We start from the raw sequence: 24905 nt of genomic DNA, 5'->3' as shown, positions 1-24905 counted from the left end.
GATGAAACCAGTTTCATCCTTACTATTTTTTTTTTGCCATTTCACCCAAACTATTTTTTACACGTCCATTTGAACCGTGATTTAAAAATATTTGGACAAATGACCCATTTTCCGTTATAGTAATTGGACTAAAAGGAAGAGATAATTTTGTCTAGTGAAAAACGACCACCAAAAGTTTGGTTACACCAAATCCAATTTTTTTGTGTCAATTGATCACTTATAATTTACAAAAAAGTGGTCATATAAAGGTCTTCCCTCGCTTCGCTCCGTCGGCCCAATCAATCAATCATTTCCTACACATAGACAATTTAATATCATGAAAACATTACTGATCTAAGAATAATGCTCATGGTGTAGGTCTAAGTACCAAGAGAAAAAATCTAGAAATTTTAATTATGTATGCTTGCAAACAACTGGCGCCAATTGGTATGATACCCGATGCATATCATTATACATACTTAGTTCACGATGAATACTCAAAAAAACCATAACTTCGTTCGGGAGTCAATATTCATACTTAGAATTAGGAAAAACATGAAGAATGCAATGGGGGAGTGAAACAATATATAATCGCCCACCGTTTTTGCAAATTATCAAGGATGTTTTGTGAGGAAATTAGAGCTTGACCCGAGTCTTACTGACACAACCTTCGTATAAGTTTTTTGTTTTGTGTGTGTCAATTTTGACTTGTTTTATTCATTTGTTGTTACTATGTAAAGTGATAATTATTCTTTCTGCTTTGTAATTTTTTTGTTCTTAAATGTATTCTAATCCAACTTCTTAAAGTCAACCACAACTTTCATAATATAGTGTTACATATATCATAACGACGACAAAATAAACATTTCCAGCTAAAGCACTAACCAACAACCACTACCACCAAAATCATCCAATACCATTACTTTTTCACCACCATTGTTGTCGCCGACTCCAATACCACTCACCAATAGTACCTCAACCACTCCTAATCCATATTAATATAATTATCAATGTTAGAGCATCGCTCGGTCTAACTCACAAGTTTTTATATGTCAAGCTTGGTATCAGTTTTAGTTGGTCAAAACTATATCCTCATTATTATAGTCTACTATAGTCCGTTTTGGACTTTGAATATTAAAGATGGAGTTAACAAGGACTTCATCACCAAAGATATGTGAAGACTAATTATCCTATTTACTCATATTATCTACCATTCTATCCACTAAGACAAGGCGTGTGACTTTAGTATAATGATGAATATTTGCAAAGAAGAATGCAAGCTGAGGAGTAAGTCAAGTTAGTTCTTAAAGTTCACAAACTATTTTACCAGTTCACGAACTTGAACTTTCAATATAAAGACTTGATATTTTGTATCTCAATTAACTCGGGTGCACCAACAGAACTTGTCAGTTCGCGAACTAGTCGATTTTGAGATAATACTGGATACTATTTAATTCAAAGGTACACAAACTATTTTGACAGATTGTGAACTAGCTGATAAGTACACAAGATATTCTGACAGTTCGTGAACTTGCTCAAATCAAAAGGTTCATGAGTTACGAGATGACTTTGAGTTCACAAACTGTTTTGACAGTTCATGAATTGATTCGGTCTTGTGATAATTACTCTATTTATGCTTGACATTTCCAGAACCACTTAGCCATGGCTCTATGGCAATACCACTTGGTGCACTACCGTTACACATGTCTTATTTGTAATTCAACCTTAGTGTCTTGGCTGGTTTCTTTTTTTACATCCTAAGAGTTGTTTCAACCTCGGTGAATACTTTTCATACCAACATGCCTCTAATAGACAAGCATATTTGATTTCCCTTTTGATTTTTCAATCTAGGTTTAGAAATATATTTGTAGTAGTCAAAGTCCAACAAGATTCACAAATCCAGGACACTTACTCTCAGTTAGCTGAAAAGCCTGGATTACTAACCACCTCTCAAGAACAATCCAAACAAATCAAAGAAGAATTTAGATATTTATTTAAGGAATCACAAAGTCTGAGACGAATAGAACTTTGTGATTTCTATCTACTTCATTCCTGATCTAGAAATTACAAAAACCTCGAAAATCGATAAGAACAAGATACAGATACAAGAACTATCGGGTAGACGATAGTATGACCGGGTTTCACGAATCCCTAAGTGAAGTCTTCAAAGTGGTAACATAAATATGTTTCTCAGGGGAAACCTGCTTAGCAACTAAGACGCAAGAGTGCTAGGGATTAAAAAATCATGTTACAATAGTGTCTTTTTATCTATATATTTCCAAGGCTCCAGGTAGCTTTGAACTCAAGCTAACATAACTTGAGATCCAAGCAATCACTTTCTCAGTTTATATGAAACTATTATTAAGAATTTAGGTAAGCATGTGAGAAGTTCACTTTGAAGTTACACAGAAGAATACGCATTATGGTCAAGGGTTCTGGAATCGTGCATAATGATTGTGTATAGTGGCTCAGTAACCTTTGAACTTACGAGCACATAGTAGTGTTCAATAGCACTCAAGACTTAATCAATGATCCACATACACAAAGCAATTTGTCTTAGAAGTGTCTATGAGAATCGTAGCAACGTCGCATATAAAATACTTTATGTATTTCTGCTAGTCTGGAACTGGGTATGTTTGTAAACCTTTGACAAATCTTGAAGTCAGGCTACAAGAGTTTGCAAGCCGGGTTTACGATCTTTGGTAGTTTGCGAAAGTCAGATGGTAGGGGTTTGCATATCGAATAGATTTATCTGAGCTTCATAACACCTTTTATTGTTGACATTTCTCTTTGTTGCTGCCAAAGTATTGCACTTCACATTCTTTCTTGAGAGAGTTCCGTTGGCTCAGTTATGTTTCTCATTAGTTGCATGTACCCATTTTTAGCCTCTTGAGTTAATAATGGTTTCATTTGCAAATCTCAGTCACCTTGAGCATCTACAAATTTTGTAATTATGCACCACTTTGTGTTAGATTTCATGTACATTACAGGATGTAGCTCCTTTCGAGCGTCTGTTTTTCTTCGGTCATCAAGCCAGAGATACAAGCTTTTTCCATTTCCAATTGTTACTTCCATAAATTATGTCACTAGGTTTTGGTTTTTCAGTTCCTGAATTTTTTTTCCATGCTCGTTTTTCTTCATATATATCCGTAAGGACCGTAACTATAGGATAACTGTTTGATCTTGCATACTTATTTGCGCTTCTTAGATTTCTCATGTGCATGTGTCCACATATTATATGAATAATTTCCTCTAATTTTAGAATATCAAACAATCTTTTTATTAAGAAGAAAAAATTAGGAATTTTATTTCCGTTCCCGGGCTACTTAATCATCTATAATATCATACCCTAATGAATTCATTCTAAATTTACCTGTCTCTTTATTTTTCATGGGATAAACTTACCTGTGGAGTGTCGACCCTCCCACACTTTTACCAACCCACTTGCCTTCTAATCCTCCACTTCCTTTTTCCGAATTTGTCAAACATATCTTCCCTTTTTATCATTTTTTGTTGATCAACTTATCCTCTCTATTCTCTTACCTACCCCTTCCTTCTCCATTTATTGTTGTACGTGGCTAGTTTGCGTATGCCAAATCCCAACTTTTCTCAAGTTTATCCATTAAATTAAACTCTCCTCCCTGTTCTCCATACATTGATTTTCCATTAAAGCTACTAACCCCTCGCACCGTGTAGTCTTTTTCATTATGCTTCAAAAGAAAAAATGCACTCTTTTTTACATACAAAAATAATGATAAGTGATATTTTATAACTTTACCCGAAAGTTGATCAAGTTAAGTTACTCATTTCATACTTACTGTCCAAGGGACGACTTTAGAATTTTCAATTGTCGGAGGAAAAAAACAAGAATTTCCCAAACTGAAATTTTGTTGTAAGAAGAAACACGTGTCGAGTAGTAACAACAGTTAAATAGTGACAAAACAAGTTCCTGTAGGAAAGAGAGTGCTGGCTTCTGAGCAGCACCACATAAATCAAGAATGATTTTTCCCATTTAAATTTTGAAAAAAGTGAAGGGTCACATTTGGTGGGCTGCCAAACGAGTAAAAATGGTATAGTCCACATTCCACAATCCATCCACAGAGAATATATTAGAATAGTTTAATGGTGGTGGGAAAAGGCTTGCTTGGGCATAGATATTAGACACTGTTGCTCAACATATTATGCGGGACCCACACGTTTCTTTCTATCTTCCCCTTTTTCGCGTCGCCTGCTGTTTTTTTTTTAACGGCCTACAGTTCTCCACAGTTATACAATACAACCAGCCAAGGCAAACGTCATTTACAATTCTACTCATTTTTGCCAATAATACAACTCAGATATGTCACCGGAAAATAGAAAATAATTAGTTGAACTTGTCTTTAACAAAAAATGATTAGACTTTTGACAGCCAACCTACCAAACTACTTTGATAGTGAAATCTTTTTATGTCAATTTTTTCTCTGACAGTTGCCTAAAGTCCTCAAACATTTATTATACTTCAAATGACTTGGTAAATATGACAAACACTAAAAATAACATACTGGATTATCCGCAGAATCTGTAAAAAACAAGGATTTGCTGCAATGTCATAGAGGAAAGAAACACAAAGAGAGTTTATATTCAGAAAAGCAAACATATATGTAAGACAAAGGTATGATGTATAAATTTGGTAACTATTGTGATCATCTTCTGACGGAGGAACCAAACAAGAACAACAGAAGAAAAAAAAAGACTGTTCTTTGCAGCTAAATAATGGCACGATTTTAGTGCATAATTCAAGGGTTTCTCTCTACAGATATGATCTCATTAAAAACCAAGGAAGAATTTTTCATCCCGATTTATAAACCTATGTATGATATGATGATGGAAAGTGCCTTCTCCTAACTGTATTTTATGTTTTCACCTATACCTACATGTAAAATGTTGTTGAACTTGAACCTGCTAAATCTGTATCCAACCATGCTGTTCAAAATGATGGACCCTTCGTCAGTTTTGTTGAATCATATAAGTTATAATCGCAAAAATCATAGTGAAAACTCAACCGAGTAAGGTTCCCATTAAGCAAGACTCATTATTGTAGTTCTTCCATTAAAGGTTTTTTTTATTTCCAAGAATGGAAGAAAAACAAAAATTATTAGCTTAATTCCTTGCTGGGAAATTAACGCCGTCCATTCGACCACTTCCTGTTGTTTCCTCCATGTCTTCCGTGTGGGTTTTTGTGACCAAGACCTTGTTTAGGAATATCGTGCAACTCCATGACTTGTATTGTCCGTTGCCTCTTTACTGCATATGGAGAATACAGAATCGTCTCATTGAGTTGGAAATACTAGAACGAGACACATAGACAGATAATGAGAAAGCTAGCGTACCATTGTCCGCTAGTTGGTAATTTTCATGTAGCCTCCTTTTAGCAGCTTCCAATAACGGATCATCCGGACACTCGGGTTTCTATGATTAAGCACAAAATAACAATCAGATTCTCGATACTTGGGGATAAATATCAAAACCATTTAAAGATTCTTAGAGATCACACTTACACCCTGTTGACCAGAAAATGGAGAAGGCCGTCTTTGGTTGCCAACAGTGTCCACATTCTGCCGGAGCTTCATTACAGTGTTTGCTTTCTGCTCTGGTGATGGTTTTGGAATTCTTGGTCGCCCTGAACTGACATTTGGAGTCTTAGAAAGTTCAGACATGGTTTCTTCCTTCCTCAGTGGCGGGAATCTGTTCTCACTTGCAGTCAAATTAGATTTATGATCAGGGAGTTGTGGCTTCCTCGTAGGAACAACACGAGACACAGGCCCCCTTCGACGGTCATGATTGTTGTTAAATTCACCACTATTTCGAGGATCTGAACCAGGACAAAATGAACAATTATTCATAAGATGGTGAGATATAATAAGAAACGTTAACAAAGAAAAGTGCGATTTAAGTCCACAGATATACTTACTTCCACATTCATCCACTTCATCAAAGAACTTCACAGCAATCAAATTGAAGAAGACACGTGTACATGTCAGTAAGCTTAAATAGTAAAAGTACCATAAAGTATATGAAGATAAAAAAAAATTCTTCCATACCTTATCAGAGAGCTGAATTGAAGAATCAGGTGCTAAAAGAGTTCCATAATCCGCCAAAGCTGCAAAATCTAAAGGAGGTGATGCAAGGCCTCCTTCTTCGCCAGTGTCGGATGGTTTCACAGAATCTGGTGAGCTTTCCATGCCTGTAAAACATTTATAACATTTATATAAACGGTATTAGACATAAGTCAAAGGAGAGTACCCCACTGATAGAAAAAAGAACAAGAGAAGAAACCTCTCGCTACCTTTAAATGCAGCTGCAGTACAAACCCATTCATCTACCAAAATCTTCCACCCTCTGTCGTTAATAAAGAAGAGTTAGAAATAAAGCTTGAATATTTTGAGGCTAATGTATCACCACCCGTAATCAACTACAATATAGATTAAACTCTGCCTAATAATGTTCCCCCGTTCATGGCTACTTGCAAAAAAAATGCACTAAACAAGGTCTAAACTTTAAATTAGATCAATGAATTAACTATGTGCATAAGTTCCATTATGAGGTTAAAGTAGGTGCTTTATTATAACAACCCCATCGTGTAAATTGAGAATCTGTCTATGTTATCAACCAATGGATACACATTTAACTGGAAATCGACAAACTTCAAGGGGTAGTGACGTTCAGTAGCATCTACGCGACAAAATGCAAACTTAAATATTGCTGGAAAGACAAATTCTGATTCTTTCATTATTAATTATGAATTCAGAGCATATTTCAGGGTTCATACTCGATGAGAGTCCGGGCAAGATGTCGGAGTTGCTTCGATTTGTGCTTCCGGAGACCATTAACAGCCTTTCCAATTTCTGTTGCCTGCGGAATATAATAACTAAAATACGTAAGAAACCCACCCACTTTCCAAACACAAAACGAAAGTAATGCACTAGCAGGAGTATCTTTGTTAGGGGATTCGCAACGCATTAAAAGAAACATATGCATACGCATATATCGGAGTTTCGTATGTTTCAATGCACATTTAGAAAGAAATTTATCAAACAAGATTTCAAACATAAACCAAAAACATTACAAACCTTCAATGTATCTACGGAGAGTTGCATCAATTGAAGCCTCCTTAGTGATTCAAACAACACTCCATCTGACTGCAAACAAAACAGCAACGAAAGCATCTTAAATTAGAACCAATAAATCGCAAGTTAGTCTGATAACGGAAAACGATATTCCATGATCAGAATTAGTATATCAATTATCAAACCGAAACAAAGACATCTCTCAACAGCCTTAGCTCCTTTAACTCCCCAATTCTAGTTGGCCTTAAACTAGATATATGAAGCAATACAGGAAATAATTCTTCACTTCCCATACGTTTACTAATCAAATGAATCCTAACTAAATCGAATCATATAAGATATAAACAAACAATTGTAATAGTAAGTATAGGAAATAAGTAAGCAATACCTCATTTTCAGAATTAGCAAGAATTCCTTTAATTCTCAATACTTCACCAACAGTTTGAGTCTCATTTTCAATCTCTTCAGTCAAAGCTTCGGCTTCATCATAACTATAATTACTCCCTGGGTTCAAATTCATTCCACCTAGATGATCATCAGTACTACTATGCACCTTACTCTCTTTCTCTCTCTCAAAATCAACACCACTTTCATTAGAATTCTTACTCTTCATTCCATCATCATCTCCTTGGTTAATTGGTACTTTCAATTCAACATGATCACAACCCAAACATCGACTCAGTCGACATGTAAATAGCTTCTCAGCAATTCGATCTGTTCGATTTCTAAACTCTTTAGGGCAATCAGAAGCAGCAACAACAATCGCATTTTCAATTACATCAAATATATCAGTATTAGCGCTCTGGAAATATTTCCTCCAGTAATTAATTCCGCCCATACTATCCTCCATTGAATAATTTAGAACCCAGTAAATTAGATACAAGTGAAATGAAATGAAAATCCCAGAAAATTTTCTTCTTCTTCTTCTATCTCAACAACACAGAAAAGAACGATCGATCATTGCATGATTCTTCGTTATAATCAACAAAGAAACTGCAAGGAAACCAAAACAAAAAAAAAACTTTCCATCAGATTTTTTTTTCCTTGTAATTAATAACAAAATATTGAATTTTTAACATGAGAAAACGATTATAGCAGGCAGAACTGATAATTAATGGCTTTTCAGGATTAAACCGATTTATGAATCGGTGTGTGCATGCGGAAAAACGCCTCTTAGTAACCGACCATGAAAAACCAATTAAAATTCAATGAGTTTCAATCTGAGTTATACAAATGGGTATTCTGAATAATCAATCATCTGAAACAAAGTCTATAAATTTATTATTCCAGAGAAATGAAAATTTGGGGATACTTAATTTTTTTTAACTCAAAAACAAGTTATGGGCAAACAAAATAAGGTCAATCTCAGTGTTTCACCATAGAATTAAGAAAAACGAAAATGAATCAATGAATGGATTGAAAACAATGGGAAATGGTTTATCATCTAGTATCAAAAGAAGTAGACCTGGTAATAAATGGTGGGTGAACCCCAAAAACCAAAGTCTCAGTGCAGTTTTCAATCCAAAATCTCTGTATTGCTAATCAAAGAAATTTTCTAATTTGACTTTGTTCGATTCAAGGTTTTATAAGATAGAGATAGAAAGAGAGGGAGGAAAACGAGTCTCCTTTTGGGATTCGATGATCCGAGGAGAGGAGGACGAACCAAACCGATTTTGTTTGTTTTTGCAGCAAAAATTATGTCCTTTTTAATCTGCTACCTACAATATTTTCACTACTTGTCTCTTTTGTTTTCTATTATACCCTCCTAGTCTTGCTATATTTTACTTGAAATTCCTATGTCACACATTACTCCATAATTCGCGTCTTAAATTTGTTGCCTTATTTTTTATGAACAAGCTTAAATTTGCGTCTTTTGTTTTTCCTATATGAAAAATGAATAACCATGTTTACCTTTTATTATTTTTCCAACTATAATACTCAAGTTGATATTTTGAACATGTTTTTTAGAATTTGTAATAATTACGCATATTTTCTAAAATTTATAAATTATTCCGTCAATTGATATTTGTTTTGTCAGTTGATATTCATCATACGAGAAACCAAAAAAAATTACCATGTTTGTTGTAGTCGTGCAGGACTTCAGTGGAATACGCTTTTGTTAGTTTCCTTGTTTCCTCGTCAATTATCAATAAGCAAAAAATAAAGCATTGTGGCATCGGTATATAACTGTTTTAGGTCATTATTGAAGTATCTACTTCAATACGCCAACAACAACGCGAGGTTCATGTTTTGAAATTATTTTGTGCACTTAAATGAATATCCTATAAGTTCGTGAGTACAGAAATAGATTTACATAAATCCTATCAATTATGTCAACTTTTTTCGTTTTTTTTTTTATAAATGACGTCAGCTTTCATTAAGAACGACTGTAACGATCTGGTAGCCTCATAATATCTCCTGAGAATGCATTTTAAAAGCTTATGTAATAACCTAACGGTCATAACAACTCTTCAGAATGTATTTTAGCTATTTAAAAAGAATATAAAATTAAAACATGTGTTTTCAATATTGATTGAGAATATTAATAAATGAGTTATTAATTTCAATAAAAAAAATCGAAATCGCCACAGGTTCACCTAATAAGCAAAGGGCGTTCCTATATATACCCCCTAAAAACACTAACGATACCCCCAACAGTTAGTTATATTAGTTATAGTGTGGTTAACATGAAGATTGTTGAATTATTAGAATTCTTTTATACCGATACCCCCATTTTAAAATTTGATATAAACCGTCTACGTAACCATAGAACAAAAAAGGTCGATAAGCATATCCCAAAAATGCCCCAGAAAGCTCCATAAAGAAAAAGTGTCTGCCTTTATTGCGAGCAGATTGCCCTTTCAATATACTGTTACAATTAACTTGAAGAATAGTTCTGAACATGAATATAATAACAAAAAAGAAAGACAAAAAATCGGTAATGGTTGCCACCATCTAGTTAAAACATCCTTCACCCAAAGACCATTGTTGGATGACTCGGGAAACGCGGCTCAATCTGCTAAAAACGTATTGGCGTCTTTATTTACTCATGCCATCTCAATGTACCCTCATGTTGCGTCTTAAACAATTTAAGAAGTTCCAACATTAACCATTGTCATCACAAGAAGCACAAATAAAGTCTGATATACATTATATGAGTCGCATTCGTACATATCTAAACATATAAATCTTCATAGAAAAGAAAAAATTGAACTATAATGGAATTGACTGAATATGATGACATTACAGGGTAGAAAAAGACATGCATTACCTTGAGATTTGAACTATAACATAATCCACGAGCAAACATTAACTTTAGAAATGTAACTATTGTATATAGGAAGTGAAAGAATTTCAGAAGCTAACATCATTAGTAAAAAAAAAGAAAGCATTGAAAGCATAACTAATACAAGTGTAAATGTAAATCATCTTTACGTCAACCAGTGGAAAGGTTTTACACATTGTTCTTTTTAGAAGATAAGATCAAAACTTAACTATTAGTCTCAATTATTCCCAGTAAATCCAAAACAACGAAAGAAAAAGTATACGAACACTTAGGAGATAGTGATTGAGAAATTTGTTCTGAGATACAAAACATGAGGATCCGTAGCCTAGAAATACAAAAAAATTAAGGATTAAGTACATTCCTAACATCTCTACAGTGGAGTGGTAAGTTCAAATAACATTACTTGCCAAACACATTTTTTCATTTAATTACCTTAAGTATAGCCTATAGGTTTAACAATCCCATCCCTTACAGCAAAAATATCCCCAAAGAAACAATGACTGAGAATTTCCCTACCATGTGAAAAAAACAGCTCCATAACCGCCTACCCGAATCCAAAGTAGTACTCGCTATCGGAGATGGAGTTTTTCTGGTTGGTGAAATCAAATTACATTTTCCACTTCGCTATATCATTCGATAGAATCAAATTGTTAATAAACTACGGCTTTCTTTAATGTAAAATAGATCAGAAAAAATAATTAGCAGAACTTACCTGAATCAATGAGCTGAATTTTTCTAGAGCAATTTTGAATGACTCGTTTAGAGCCTGAGTAAAAGAGAATGAAAGAAGATAAGCAAACCAATGATCACTCCTTTCACCATTGTTGCAATTCTAACTGTAACAGTAATTATTTCTGTTCATCTAAGGGGGTACGAGAATTGAGAACATCTGATGGGGTAAGTAGATGATTGTTGGGGTTAGGTTGACAAAGGGGTATCAATAGTGTTTCTGGGGGTATATACATGAACACCCTAAGCAAAAGTTATCCACTTATTTTAGTTTTTGTTGGACGAAACATAAATTACTAAGTGAATAACCAAATTAGATTAAAAGAAAATCTAGTTGGAAACTTTGGTCAGATAAAATCCTATTCTAATTTGATATTTTTTGGGTGGTCCAAAGATTTTATTAAAAGAACACTGAAGTTACCAAAAAGATACAATTTACAAGCAATAAAATATCAAGAAAAGAGGCTACTGAGGCCCCATAACTGGTACTATATTTGAGTCTAAAATATGAAATTACATATATTTTCAAGTTGGTACTGAAAATAGACATGTTTGTATGTATATTTACAGCTATTTTATTCAAAAAGTAACCTCTCTTTGCTAATGTATCAGCCATGAAACTGATTTTGTTGTAAGCGTGCTCGAACCTGACAACATCATAGTTTGAACAAGCTGCAATCCTTCTGTGACGTATGAACCACGACATATTATTGCTAGAATAAGCCTACAATGTACAACAATGTAATTAGTGTTTTTCCCCAAGCCAATATTCACTGCACGAAAGCTATCACAACAGATGCTCCATTGTAGCAGAGAAAACTTCATCTGCATCAGAAGAATCTCAAAAACATAATACTGGACTCACTGTCTTCACTATTTTATACTCAACTCCAAAGTAACTCAGGATTCTCAAATGATCCCAATAATCATGCATGAAGCTCTTGATTCTTTTCGAGTTGTCATAATCTTTTTTGATGCATCTTCGACTTGAAATTATATAATTTGGCGTTTGGCACTATTACATTCAAAAATAATCTTGTTTCTCAAATTCCATAAACATGCTCCAATAGCCAAATAGCCATGATAGATACATAAGTCCTTAACCATATGACTCTTTCCTTCATCAATTTTGTAAGAAAAAAGATGGGGGGAGAGACTCTATTTCTAACTTGATTGTTAATCTAATTAATTTTGATTTTTATATAAAATTAAATGAAATATAAGTAAAGTAACGAATAATGTAACATAGCTAGTTGATATATATTGCCATATGCATCATTATTTTTAAGATTTTCTTGGAGATAAAAGAATATAGCTAAAGCTGTTCATTTGCCTAAAGTCCTGCGAGTATTTCGTAGTCTGCAAAATACCGATTACCGATTTTTAATGTCACGAAAAGATATAATTTAATTAAAGTTAGTATGTGTACGTAATTATTTTAATATCCTAGGGACCAAGGAGCAATAGTTTAATTTTATGCGGACAATATATTACAAAATCCCGCCTTATCCCAAGAATTAAATATTACAGTGTGGTTTTTGATTGCGGGTAAGTGGTCTTGGTATTACGTGTCATGTTAATTCTAAGCGTGTAGTGTGTCTAATAAATAAAATGGTGGGTCGACTTTTAGTAAGAAATCCGAAATGGAAAAGGGATTGATGCAACAGTAATGACACCCGTCTCGGGCCTGTCGGAGAATCCTCTCGTCTCACCATGTGTTATTTCTGCACTTTAAACGGGTGGATAAGCATCACAAATTTTAACCCGTTTTATTACCCATTTGGGAGACCAAAAGCCATTACTTTGTTGTGGTGCCGACTAACATTTGGTGAGTTGCTGCTTTGTAGTGCCGACTAATATTTGGTGAGCAAAAGTATTTTGTTATTTACAACATTTACTACGGGGTGTTTACATCATTTTCGTAGACAAAGTAACTTTTGTTTTTTGCGAAAGAAAAAGGTTATAATAACACTGTTGTCATTTTCTTAGACAAAGTAACTAAAAATATTGTTGTCACGGTGGAAAGTGCCGACCAAAGAAAAACAAAACGCGGCGTGATTACATAACGCATTATATATCAGCGGTGTGATCATTTTAGGTGAAGTATCACTTTTTTTGATTTTCGCAATTAGCGGTGTTTCATTTTTTTTTTATTGGAGTGATATTTTTAGGCATATACTACCTTTATTTCAGAAAAGAAGATATTTGCAAAGTTTCATTTTTGCCTAAAAATAGGCCAAATTATAAAATGGAAGTAGCACTTTTCCAGAAACTAGATGAAAGTATCACTTTTCCTGAAACAAAGTCAAAGTATCACTTTTCCTGAAACGGAAAATTAGTTGATGCATAAACCAAAATATAGCTGGATAATGGTTTTCGAAAAATTGTGCCTAAAAAAATAAACACCTCCGAAATTTTCGTAAAAACTCTAAATTTGATATTGTTGTTTGTACTCATTGCGTAAATCTCTTTAAAATCTTTCCAACGAGTTAAAATTTGTAAAATTCCAACGTACGGATTTTTATATATGTTATATTCTAGTTTGCTTGCCAATTATACTCATGAAAATATATGATACACAAGGAGTTATATTATTCGACTAAAAGGGAGGGGTATTTTGGTATTATCAAGCGCAAACTACCAAATCATTTCCAATCTTTTTATCAAATTTCACATGTGCATTAGGTTCCATTTTACAAAAAAGTGGCATAAAAGGGACTCCATCCCTTCGCGCCCTCCAGTCCGTAGGCCCAATCATATTATTTGTTGTGGATAACCTATTTAAAACCTATTCATATGCACCATATCAAATAGATCTATTTTCCATATCAGGTGGTATGGTAAATCAGTTGCGCCACTATGAGAGAACAGCTGAACGACAGTGATTCCAGAGAACGATATTCATAATAGCGCCAGCCGAAGGCGATTTTATGAATAACGCTCGATGGAATGACTAGCGCCAACGGCTAGTTCTTGTCGCCTATAAATAAGAAATTTTCAAACTCAATATTTACACATAATTTTTCTTGGTTTCTCTCTTTCTGAATCTAATGTTTTTCAAAATTTGTCAAATAGCAGAATTTCAAACTCAACTTGATTCGGCAACACAGCTTGATTTTTCTGGAGCAGTACTTAAAGGTGTTGTTAAAAAGATATGTTATAAAGAAATACTCCCTTCGTCCCTAAATAGATGACCTATTCATTTTTTAATTTTGTCCCACTAATAGATGACCTATATCATAAACAATGAGATATTTCTAAAACTACCCTTTCAATTGATTATTGTTAGTATATGAAATATATATAATTTGATAGTCATGTTTATATTTGAAAAATCGGGGTCTAACAACCACACCCAATATTTCGTTTAGGCAATCTGTATGGAAAAACTACAATATATTCTAAGAGAATCAACTAGACAGACAGACTCAATCAAGGAAAATACATCCAAGAGTTATATCTCAATTTCTCAAATCAATCTGCAATCGAACAGGTAGAAATCTGTGAGCCGGATTAATATGAGAAATAACTTGGATGGTACCAAAGACCAATATCTAAGTGTAAATCAATTTATATCAACAAACAAAGGTTGGATTATCTAATTGATTGAACTACGCACAACCTGTGATATTTCAATTATATAAAAATATAATGCGGAAAAGAAATAACACAGACACCAGAAATTTTGTTAACGAGGAAACCGCAAATGCAGAAAAACTCCGGGACCTAGTCCATATTTGAACACCACACTGTATTAAGCCGCTACAGACTCAAGCCTACTACCACTTAACTTCGTACTGGAATGTAGTTGAGCCTTAACCAATCTCACACTGACTAAGGTACAGTCGCGTTCCTTATGCCTCTTGAACCATGCCGGATTCTGCGCACTTGATTCCCGTAGTTGATCTCACCCACAACTAAGAGTTGCTACGACCCAAAGTCGAAGACTTGATAAACAAATCTGTCTCACACAGAAAAGTCTATTGAATAGATAAATCTGTCTCCCGTAGAAATAACTGCGATTCTTGTTTCGTCTTTTGATAAATCAAGATGAACAGGAACCAATTGATACACCAGACTTATATTCCCGAAGAACAACCTAGTAATATCAATCACCTCACAATAATCTTAATCGTACGAAAGCGAAACAAGATGTTGTGGAATCACAAACGATGAGACGAAGATGTTTGTGACTACTTTTTATCTTACCTATCGGAGATTAAATCTCGAGCAAATCTTAGAGAAGATAGTACTCAATACGATAGAACAAAATAAGATAAGAACACACAATGATAGAGAAAATAGTTGGATCTGGATTCAGAATCCCAATGAAGTCTTTAAGTCGTTAACCTATAATGGTTTTAGGAAAAACTTAGGTTAAAGGAGAATCGACTCTAGTCGCAATTAGTATCACACATGAGGTGTGGGGATTAGGTTTCCCAGTTGCTAGAATTCTATGTTATATAGTCTTCAAATTAGGGTTTGCAATCAATGTTACCTTGGTAACAAAGAATTCAATATTCACCATTAGATGAAAACCTTATTAGAGTCAAGCTAATATCTTTCAACCGTTAGAGCGAACTTAGCTTGTTATACACAAATGAAATGTGACTTCATTTAGGTATTAGTAACTGTGCCCAAACGTGTGCACATAGTTGGATCAAAAATAGTTAACCGAAGTTAGCCATATGAACACTTTCATATCAACCTTGTTCATCTTAATCACAACTAGTTCAAATGACTCAAATGAAACTAGTTATGGAGTTGTTCAATTGTTTATATTCTCACAGAAGTATACAAGACACAATTGAAGCAAAATCGATTTTGATTCACTTGAATCAATCTACAAACATTATAGCCACAGTTTGCAAAAGATTGCATTCCTTAATATATAAATGTATTAGTTCATGAAAAAAACGATTTTAGAACTTAACCCACTCAAGTATGCAAACGGGTGCGCATACCTAAGTGGTCGGACATAGTTTGGATCGCCAGTATGCGAACGGGTACACATACCTCCAAACTCAGTTGAATTCCCGGACTTGAACTTTACGCCGGTACGCATATGGGTATGCATACTAAGTTTTCGGACTTTCAACTAACCAACCAGTGCGCATACGGGTATGCATACTATGGTTCCCGTACTTTGAATAACTTGCAACAGTTAGCATACAAGTACGCATATTGTGCTATATCCAATCAATGGTTAATCATTCTAAATTCCATCTTAATCATTGAAACATTCTTGGAAGACGAGAATAGCTGTCTCACACAAACTATTAGCTTCAAAACAATTTTCAAGTGATCAATAGATCAATACGAAATATCAGAGTCTACATCAAATGATTGTCTCGCACAAATCATGTAAGATGTACCAGGCGATTTTCACATGATCATCTTTTGACTTTCGTCAAGAATAAAGATGAACTTGGTTAAAGCGAAAGCTTACCAACACATATTTCGAGAAATATATAAGCGAGTTAAACTCAGCTCGAAATATCAAATGCGTATAATATAAAGTCTATATAGCTATACGACTTTTGTCTCATTAGGAGATAAAATAGAAATATACTTCTGAGTGATAGATGAGTTCAAGTCTCCACATACCTTTTTTGATAAAGTTCCACAATCTCCCATTGGTAGTTCTTCGTCTTCAACCGATGAACGCCGTGAAGTCTAAAGCTCAACTACACATTCTATCCTAATCCGAGACATGGCTACACGTAGAGTACTAGAAATCAAGACTTATAGTTTTGGCAACTAAACTTGACAACAAGCTTGAGATAGCAACGCCTGCGAGTTCGACCAAGCAGTGCTCTAACAATATTCATTATGTATGTGTTTTGAAACGCTTTTCAAATGGTCCGAATTATTTCCGGAATATACCATAATATCTCCCTTATACATAATCAAAAATTGGGTATCTCTGCGGTTTATTGCCCTTTCTCTTTGCGATCTACATGTTGTTGATATTCTTATTTATATTAGGGTTTTGATTATCTTGATGTTTTTTTTTTATGTATTCAGATACTTTTGTTAACATTGTAAACATATAAATTATTTCCAAATTTTACTAATTATTATCAATAAGGGTATAATTGTAAAAACGACTTAAAAAATACTCTTATGTCCTCCTTGCCTTCAGAATTGTGCAAACTTGAACTAGGTCATCTATTCAGGGATGAAGGGAGTAGGTAAAAAGCAAAGAAGTCTTCAAGTCATAGACATTAACCAACTCAAACCTGTAGCTAAGAAAAGGTAAAGAAAAGTTCAAGGCAAGGAAAATCAAGGCAAGGAAAAATTCAAGGCAAGGAAGAAGATAAACAAAGGAAACTTTGTTCATGAGCGCATTGATTGGAAGTTATGTGAAATGAAGAAGATAAACAAGACGGAAGACATTGTCCCGAATTTTTATTTTTAAAAGTCTATATTTTAAATTATTATTTTCTAGTTTTATGTCTTCTAAAATGATTATTAATAATTAACTCGAAGTTTATATCAATTCAATAATTTGACTCGTATTGTTGAAAATTAAGCTTATATTTTATTCTTTCAGTATTACATTCCAATTGGACTTACATTGTAATTAAGAAACATTAAAACTTCTACTTATTAGGAAATTAAGTTTTACTTAAAACTACTAATAAAACTTCTACTTAGGAAATTAAGTTGACAACTAAAAAATTAAAACATAAATATTAGATTATAATCGGGCAACACTTTCAAAATCTCAAAACAACTTCATATTGGAAGTCTTTTACGTTGTTGCGGTGTCACTGCGCCCGACACCTTTATTCAATGTTCATCATAGTTTTCCCACTCCTCATGTTTCAACCCGCTTGCATTGCTAAAGCAACATACAAAATAATGTTCTTATTGATCACAGTGAAGCAATGACACGACGAGCTCGCATCGCGATTTTAGAGGTTCATTTTTTCTTTTTGAAATTTTAACAAATATGTTTTCCTAAAATGTAATGGTTTTTGAGTGCATCACCAATGATATGACGTTGACTAAAAAAACATAATTCCTACAAATACATTCATCTTCCGCAGTAGTAAATTTTGGACCCTGTCTTCTTCTTATTTGACTTTGCACATTAGTTCAGTTAACAACTCTTTGATTTTCGACAACATGTTGGTTTTCTATGAACCCAACCATATTCATATTTTCAGCCACGCATTTTGAAAAATTTGAAGAGTGATGAAAAGTATGCAAGATGCGTAAGTTTGAGGAATTCTAGAGAGATTTAGAAATTCTGGTGCTAGTTGAAATGAATTTGAAGTTGGGGTATTTGTAGGGGTGGGAATTCCTGACCATTGGATGGAAAATAACTGAGCGATGTTCACAGCAGCGAGCGATGGAAAGACTAGTGTTGGCGCTCTTCTGACCGACAAAAATTCTGGTGTGAGTTAAAATGAATTTGAATTTGAGTATTTATAGGAGTGGGAATTCCTGACTATTGGGTGGAAAATAACTAAGCGATGTTCACAGCAACGAGCGATGAAAATACTAGTGTTGGCGCTCTTATGACCGACGAGCGTTTTTAAGACCATCGAGCGATGGAATCCCTATCGCTCGCTAGAAACTCCATCGCATATGCCTAAGTGGTGTATTTGATACTTTGGCACATACGTTTGTCACTTTTCCATACCCATACTGGGTGCAAAAATGACAAACCATGGTGTTTAACATGTGCATAGGAGTATGCCAAAGAGCATCCACAATCACGACCCCAAATATGATATGATGTTCCATCATAGTAAGATATAATATAGTTAAATATGGTCGAGTTTTCTAAGGTTTAAGGCCAAAAATAGTTGCCGATTCCAACTAAAATCAAATTTAATGGGTCGTAGATATAATGTACGTGCATGTGTAGGCGTGGGTATAATGAGATTTTAGAGTGAGGCGTTATTACAAGTAGCATTTACTTTTTAGGCGTAGGTATAAATGACGTTCATAGGTAGACGTTTTGATATAACTATCGTTTGGTTTTTAGCGGGATGTGGGGGCAGGTAGTAGGGCTTTTTGCGCTAATAAATCTCAAATAAGGTATAGTTAGCGTCCAAAAATCAAATGGTTTTTAATTCACATCTGCACTCAGACGTTCCTAGCATTTGTGTCTAACTATATTATGGTCTCCTCATGTTGCAGTTGGCCTGTAAAAATACCAAAAAGAATTTAGTATTTGTTCTGGTTTTTCGTATTTGGTCAGCTCCATAATTGTGGAGGCTCTAAGCTGTGGATATTGTACTCCTCCCATCCATCAAAGGTGGTATTTTCATTTAAAATTTGTCTCTCCAAAGTTGACAATTATCATTAAATAAGACTATTTTGTAAAATTATTCTTTAAGTGATTATCGTTATTAAATTTTAATATAAAATATATATATATATATATATATATATAATTTGACGGTTATATTTATATATTGAATGAATGAGAAGCTTCGGATAGCCAATAAATTCTATTTATTTGGAGCTGCATATGGGCGGGTCGGTTCGGGTTTTACCCAAACCAGCCCCAACCGCTAGTAAATCAGGTTTTAAAATTTTAAACCAACTCCGCCCGACCAATCTTCCGGTCGGGTTTTAAACCGTCCACTTCGAGTCGGTCGGGTTTGGATTTAACTACGGGTTAATTCAGTTCTTTCCAACAACAACATCAGTAACACAAGAAATTAATTTAGAGTGATCAATCAATTCAAAATTATTTAACCCTAGAAACAAACAGAAAATCTTTCTTTAAACCCTAAAAAGAACAAATCACTCTCAACCCATTTATATATATATATATATATTTTTTTTTTAAACCATGTCGTTTTTATTTTCTATGATTTACTTAATCTTAATCTTAAATGAGAAAAGAGTATATAAAAAAATAAAATGAATCAAAACCCCAAAATTTTCATACCTAGTTCATAGTTGAAGATGAAGATTTGCATGTGTTTGTTGTTTTCGGTTGATGTTGGACTGTATTGAAGAAATAGTTTTTGTTGATGAGTAGTTGTTGAATCAGAGAAGAAAAACTGGTAAGATTCAGTACTTTTTCAGATCACATGCGTAAAGAAGAAGAACTGGACAAGAATAAGAAGAAAAATTCGAGAGGAGTGGAGAGAGTAACTGACTGAAATATTAGAAGAAACTAGGTCTTATAGTTTTTATAGTTTCAAACTTTGTAGGGATAGTATTAATTTACATCAAAGGCCTATAACTATCGGGTTTTTCGTGCGGGTTCGGCCGGGTTTTTAGATTCATAACCATATACCAATCCACTACGCGTAGATTCGTTTTAGAAACCTACGGTTTGATCGGGTACATGCGGGTTTGGTTTAGTGGGTCGGTTCTTGTGCAACTCTATATTTATTAGACAACCTCATTCAAATTGAGGTTTGGAGGATTACATAGAAGAGGTGGTAGATAGACACACCCTCTTATTTCATCTTTATATATTTGGTAGTGACATAAAAATTGTATAATGTAACTTATATTTTTTCGGATCATATAAAACCAATAACATGGAAAGACTATCAGGGTTTTGATCCTACAAGTGAGAAATATGAGGCTCCAAATTTATATCTTGATCATTCTCCAAACTGGCCCGTTGACAATTGATTGCATCCCTCTCAATTATCACATCAATATGATTAATATATTTCTTCAATTTAAATTCTAAATCACATATCTTTTTCTCATCCATCAGATAAGAAGTTGTATTAAAATCAATCTAGTACCAAAAAAATTTACCAAAAAATCCCGAATAATCTTCTACAAGAATGACCAAATAAGAATTACATGACATATCTTCTTTATTCATCCTTCAATTGATCTGGACACATGAGATTGTTGAGACAATAATTCAAGAAAAAATCTGTTGTAACAATTTCATATACCAATTATATTATCCAATCCATTAGAAAGCCCCAAAGGGATATGAAAAACCATTGTATAAGCGTAATGAAAGAACATACGACATGTAATAGCCATCGATAACGTTTATTGAAATTAAACAAAAAAAAAACAAAAACCTAAACGTAAACGTAATATTACGAAAGCGCATTATTAAAAACAAAACAAAAAAGAATATACTAATGTTTTCCCGATTTCCTCGGTAGATCTGAAATCTCAGATCCAAAACCGAGTAAATCTATATTAAAGAGAAAGATAACATGGTAAATTAGGATGAAGAAATTTAGGATAATTGTTTAAATAAAGTTGTTATATAGAGCGGAGTAGAGAGAGATAAATTGTCAACCTTTGTGTGTTTATATTCATCATTATATAGGTGATTTAAGATATTTTTCCAGGATGTATAGTTTACAAATATCGGTGGTATAGTTTGAGAGATATGACATTTCTAAATTTTATTTGTTATCGATAAGGATGTAATTCGAAAAAAATACCTAAAAATTTTCTTCTCTATTTCTTGACTTAAGAATTGTGCAAACTTGAAGTAAGTCAACTTTGGTGAAACAAAGTGAGTATGTGTTAAGATTTATCATTTGCAACTGAAGGATTGGTAGGTGAAACAATTTTGATCTCGCACTGCGGGATCAAAATTGAATTAGCGGCTTTATGACCGTCCAATAGCAGAGATGTGACATCACTTTAACCACAATTATTTGGCCGAATATTTTGTTAACTGCCGAAATTTTGTTTGATTTACCCATATTCACCTTTTCAGATTACCTCGTTTATCCCTTACTTTCCTGATCAATAAGAACTTGAAATCACAAAACGAAGTTTCTCAAAGACTAAATATTGTAGGTAATTGATTAGTACACCAAGCTAATGATATTTGGTTCAGATTTCTTAATATGAATACACTAGGTTGCATCTAATCTAACCACTATGTACTACAACTAATTCTATGTTATTGTCAAGATTAACTTTGTGAAGACAAGTAAAATAAAGAACAGTTGGAAGGACAAATAAGAATCCATGTATCAACCAACCTTGTCATGATCGGGTTTGGAACTTATTTTATCTAACATACACAAAAAAATAGCTAGGTTCAGATTTAAAAAATTTGTACACATAAAATTTGGTCATAAATATTTAGGACTTTGTCTTCGTTATTGTATTGAAGACTGGAGAATAGTAACCCTGAGAAATGTTCAGAATTTTTCATCTTTTTGAAATATTGAATATTTGTGAATCCATTTTCTATTGGCAACATAAAGTTTCTTTTTTTTTTTTCCCTGAAGCAAGGATTTAACCTGAAAATGCTGGGGTCTAAAAACCACACCTAGCAATTCGTTTGGTAATGTAAGAGGACTTACTCCAATACACTTTCTAGAGAATCAATTAGACAGTCAGACTCAATCTAGAATAAAGTATATCTAGGAGTTTAATATCTCTAACTCTTAATTCAATCCGCAATCAACAAATAGAAATCTGCGAATTCGATTGGATAAAGAGAAGTAACTTGAACGGTACCAAAGACCAATGTTCAAGTGCCAATCAATGTAAATCAACAACCCAAGGTTGGATATTCTAATTGATTGATCTTAACGCACAACTTGTGATATTTCAATTATATAACAAAATATAATGCGGAAAAGAAATAACACAGACACCAGAATTTTGTTAATGAGGAAACCGCAAATGCGGGACCTAGTCCATATTGAACACCGCACTGTATTAAGCCGCTACAAACACTAAACTACTACCTATTAACTTCGGACTAGACTGTAGTTGAACCCTAATCAATCTCACACTGATTCAAGGTACAGTTGCGCTCCTTACGTCTCTGATCCCAGCATGATATTACGCACTTGATTCCCTTATTTGATCTCACCCACAACCAAGAGTTGCTACGACCCAAAGTCGAAGACTTGATAGACAAATCTGTCTCACACAGAAAAATCTATAGGATTAAATAAATCTGTCTCCCACAGAAATACCCAAGAGTTTTTGTTCCGTCTTTTGATAAATCAAGGTGAACATGAACCAATTGATAACCCGGACTTATATTCCCGAAGAACAACCTAGAATTGTCAATCACGTCACAAGAAACTTAATCGACTAGCGAAACAAGTTATTGTGGAATCACAAATGACGAACGAAGTTTGTTTGTGATTAATTTTCTATCTTTCCTATCGGAGATATAAAATCTCGAGCCAATTATTTCAATTGCACTCAACACGATAGAAACAGCAAGATCAGATCACGCAACTACAAAGATAATAGTTGGGTTTGGCTTCACAATCCCAATGAAGTCTTCAAGTCGTTAACCTACAGGGTATCGAGAAGAAACCTAAGGTTAAAGGTGAATTGACTCTAGTTATGCAACTAGTAACACACAGAAGTGTGGGGATTAGGTTTCCCAGTTGCTAGAGTTCTCCTTTATATTGTTTTCAAATCAGGGTTTGCAATCCAAGTTACCTTGGTAACAAAGCATTCAATATTCACCGTTAGATAAAAAAACTGATTCAACCAAGCTAATATCTTTCAACCGTTAGATCGAACTTAGATTGTTACACACAAATGAAATGTACCCTCATTTAGGTTTATGTAACCGTACCTAAACATGTACACCGGGTTAATCCATAAATAGTTAACCGAGGTTAGCCATATGATTACTCTCATAACAACCTTATTCATCTTTACCATAACTAGTTCAAATGACTCAAATGAAACTAGTTAAAGAGTTGTTCAATTGCATAGAAAACACAATCGAAACCAAATCAGTTTGATTCACTTGAATCAATCATGAACATTATAGCCACGGTTTGCAAATATTGCATTCCTTATGATTTAAATGTTTAAGTTCATGAACTGACCGATTTGACAAAGTAACCAGTTTAAGTATGCGTATGGGTATGCGTACTTAAGCAACCGGATTTTGAGTTTGTTAAGTTTCCAAACTTAGCAGAAATTTTCGGTTCGAAAACTTCCTCCAGTATGCGTAGGGTACGCATGCTTAAGGTGACTAGTTTAGGAGTTTGTAATTCCAAAACTCAGCAGATATTTTCAGTTCGAAAACTTCCGTCAGTATGCGTACGGGTACGCATACTTATCTTGTCTCCTTCACCAATTTCGTATACACACATATGCATACTCTTGGTTCCCGGTTTATGGATTTATACACTAATGTGCGAACACACTATATATGCTTATATCCAAACATGGTTACATCATCAAATCTTTTATTTCAATCATTGAAACATTCTTCTATAATGATAATAGCCGTTTTCACACACTATTAGCATCAAAGCAATTTTCAAGATATTCATTATCGAAACATTCCAAGCCTACATCAAATGATTGTATCACACAAACCATGTAAGATGTTACTCGGCAATTTTCTCATGATATAAAAAGAACTTGGTCGAAGCGAAAGCTTACCAACACATATTTCGAGAAATATGTAAGCGAGATATACTCAGCTCGAAATCTCAAATGTGTATAGAGAAAACTATATCGTAACACGACTTATGTCTCAATATAGGAGATAGTAGAAATAGACTTTCAAAGTGATAGATGATTCAAGTCTCCACATACCTTTTGTCGAAGAAGTTCCATAAGCTCCCCTTAGTAGTTCTTCGTCTTCAAGAGATGAACGCCGAGAGATCTAAGCTCAACTACACTATATATATCCTAGTCTGAGACATCTATAAATAGGCTAGAAATCAAGACTTATAGTTTTGATCACTAACATTGACAAACATGCTTGAGATAGAAACGCATGCGAGTTCGACCGAGCAATGCTCTAACATAACCTTTTTGTTTAACAATCTTGTGATTCACTTGCAGGAAGAGGCTAACTGAAGCAAGGAGATGACGTAACTACCGGTTGG

At 34.0% G+C, this 24905-nt stretch overlaps 1 protein-coding gene across 1 annotated transcript; it reads right to left on the bottom strand.

The window, feature by feature from the left end:
- Positions 1-4620: 4620 nt before the first annotated feature.
- LOC113310923 (probable mediator of RNA polymerase II transcription subunit 26b) lies at positions 4621-8794 on the bottom strand. The gene is made up of 10 exons (XM_026559740.1): positions 8551-8794; positions 7474-8078; positions 7089-7157; positions 6788-6870; positions 6305-6357; positions 6060-6202; positions 5930-5957; positions 5517-5830; positions 5349-5427; positions 4621-5262 (listed from the first exon to the last, which is right to left on the bottom strand). Exons 2-10 carry the CDS (start codon positions 7933-7935, stop codon positions 5138-5140), a joined length of 1356 nt encoding a protein of 451 aa, XP_026415525.1. The 5' UTR covers positions 7936-8078; positions 8551-8794; the 3' UTR covers positions 4621-5137.
- Positions 8795-24905: the final 16111 nt, after the last annotated feature.

This window comes from Papaver somniferum, chromosome 9 (genome assembly GCF_003573695.1).
Source record: "Papaver somniferum cultivar HN1 chromosome 9, ASM357369v1, whole genome shotgun sequence".
In the NCBI taxonomy this organism is placed as follows: domain Eukaryota; kingdom Viridiplantae; phylum Streptophyta; class Magnoliopsida; order Ranunculales; family Papaveraceae; genus Papaver; species Papaver somniferum.
Note: the sequence above shows the minus strand (reverse complement) of the source record. Positions and strands in the feature narration are given on the sequence as shown.

Excerpts from the sequence above, each read along its gene's own strand:
- LOC113310923 (XM_026559740.1), bottom strand. The coding sequence starts at position 7,935 with ATGGAGGATAGTATGGGCGGAATTAATTACTGGAGGAAATATTTCCAG. Across the intron at positions 5,958-6,059 it reads CAATTCAGCTCTCTGATAAG|TTCTTTGATGAAGTGGATGA; the intron begins GTATGGAAGAAT and ends ATTGCTGTGAAG. Across the intron at positions 5,428-5,516 it reads CATTTTCTGGTCAACAGGGT|AAACCCGAGTGTCCGGATGA; the intron begins GTAAGTGTGATC and ends GCTTAATCATAG.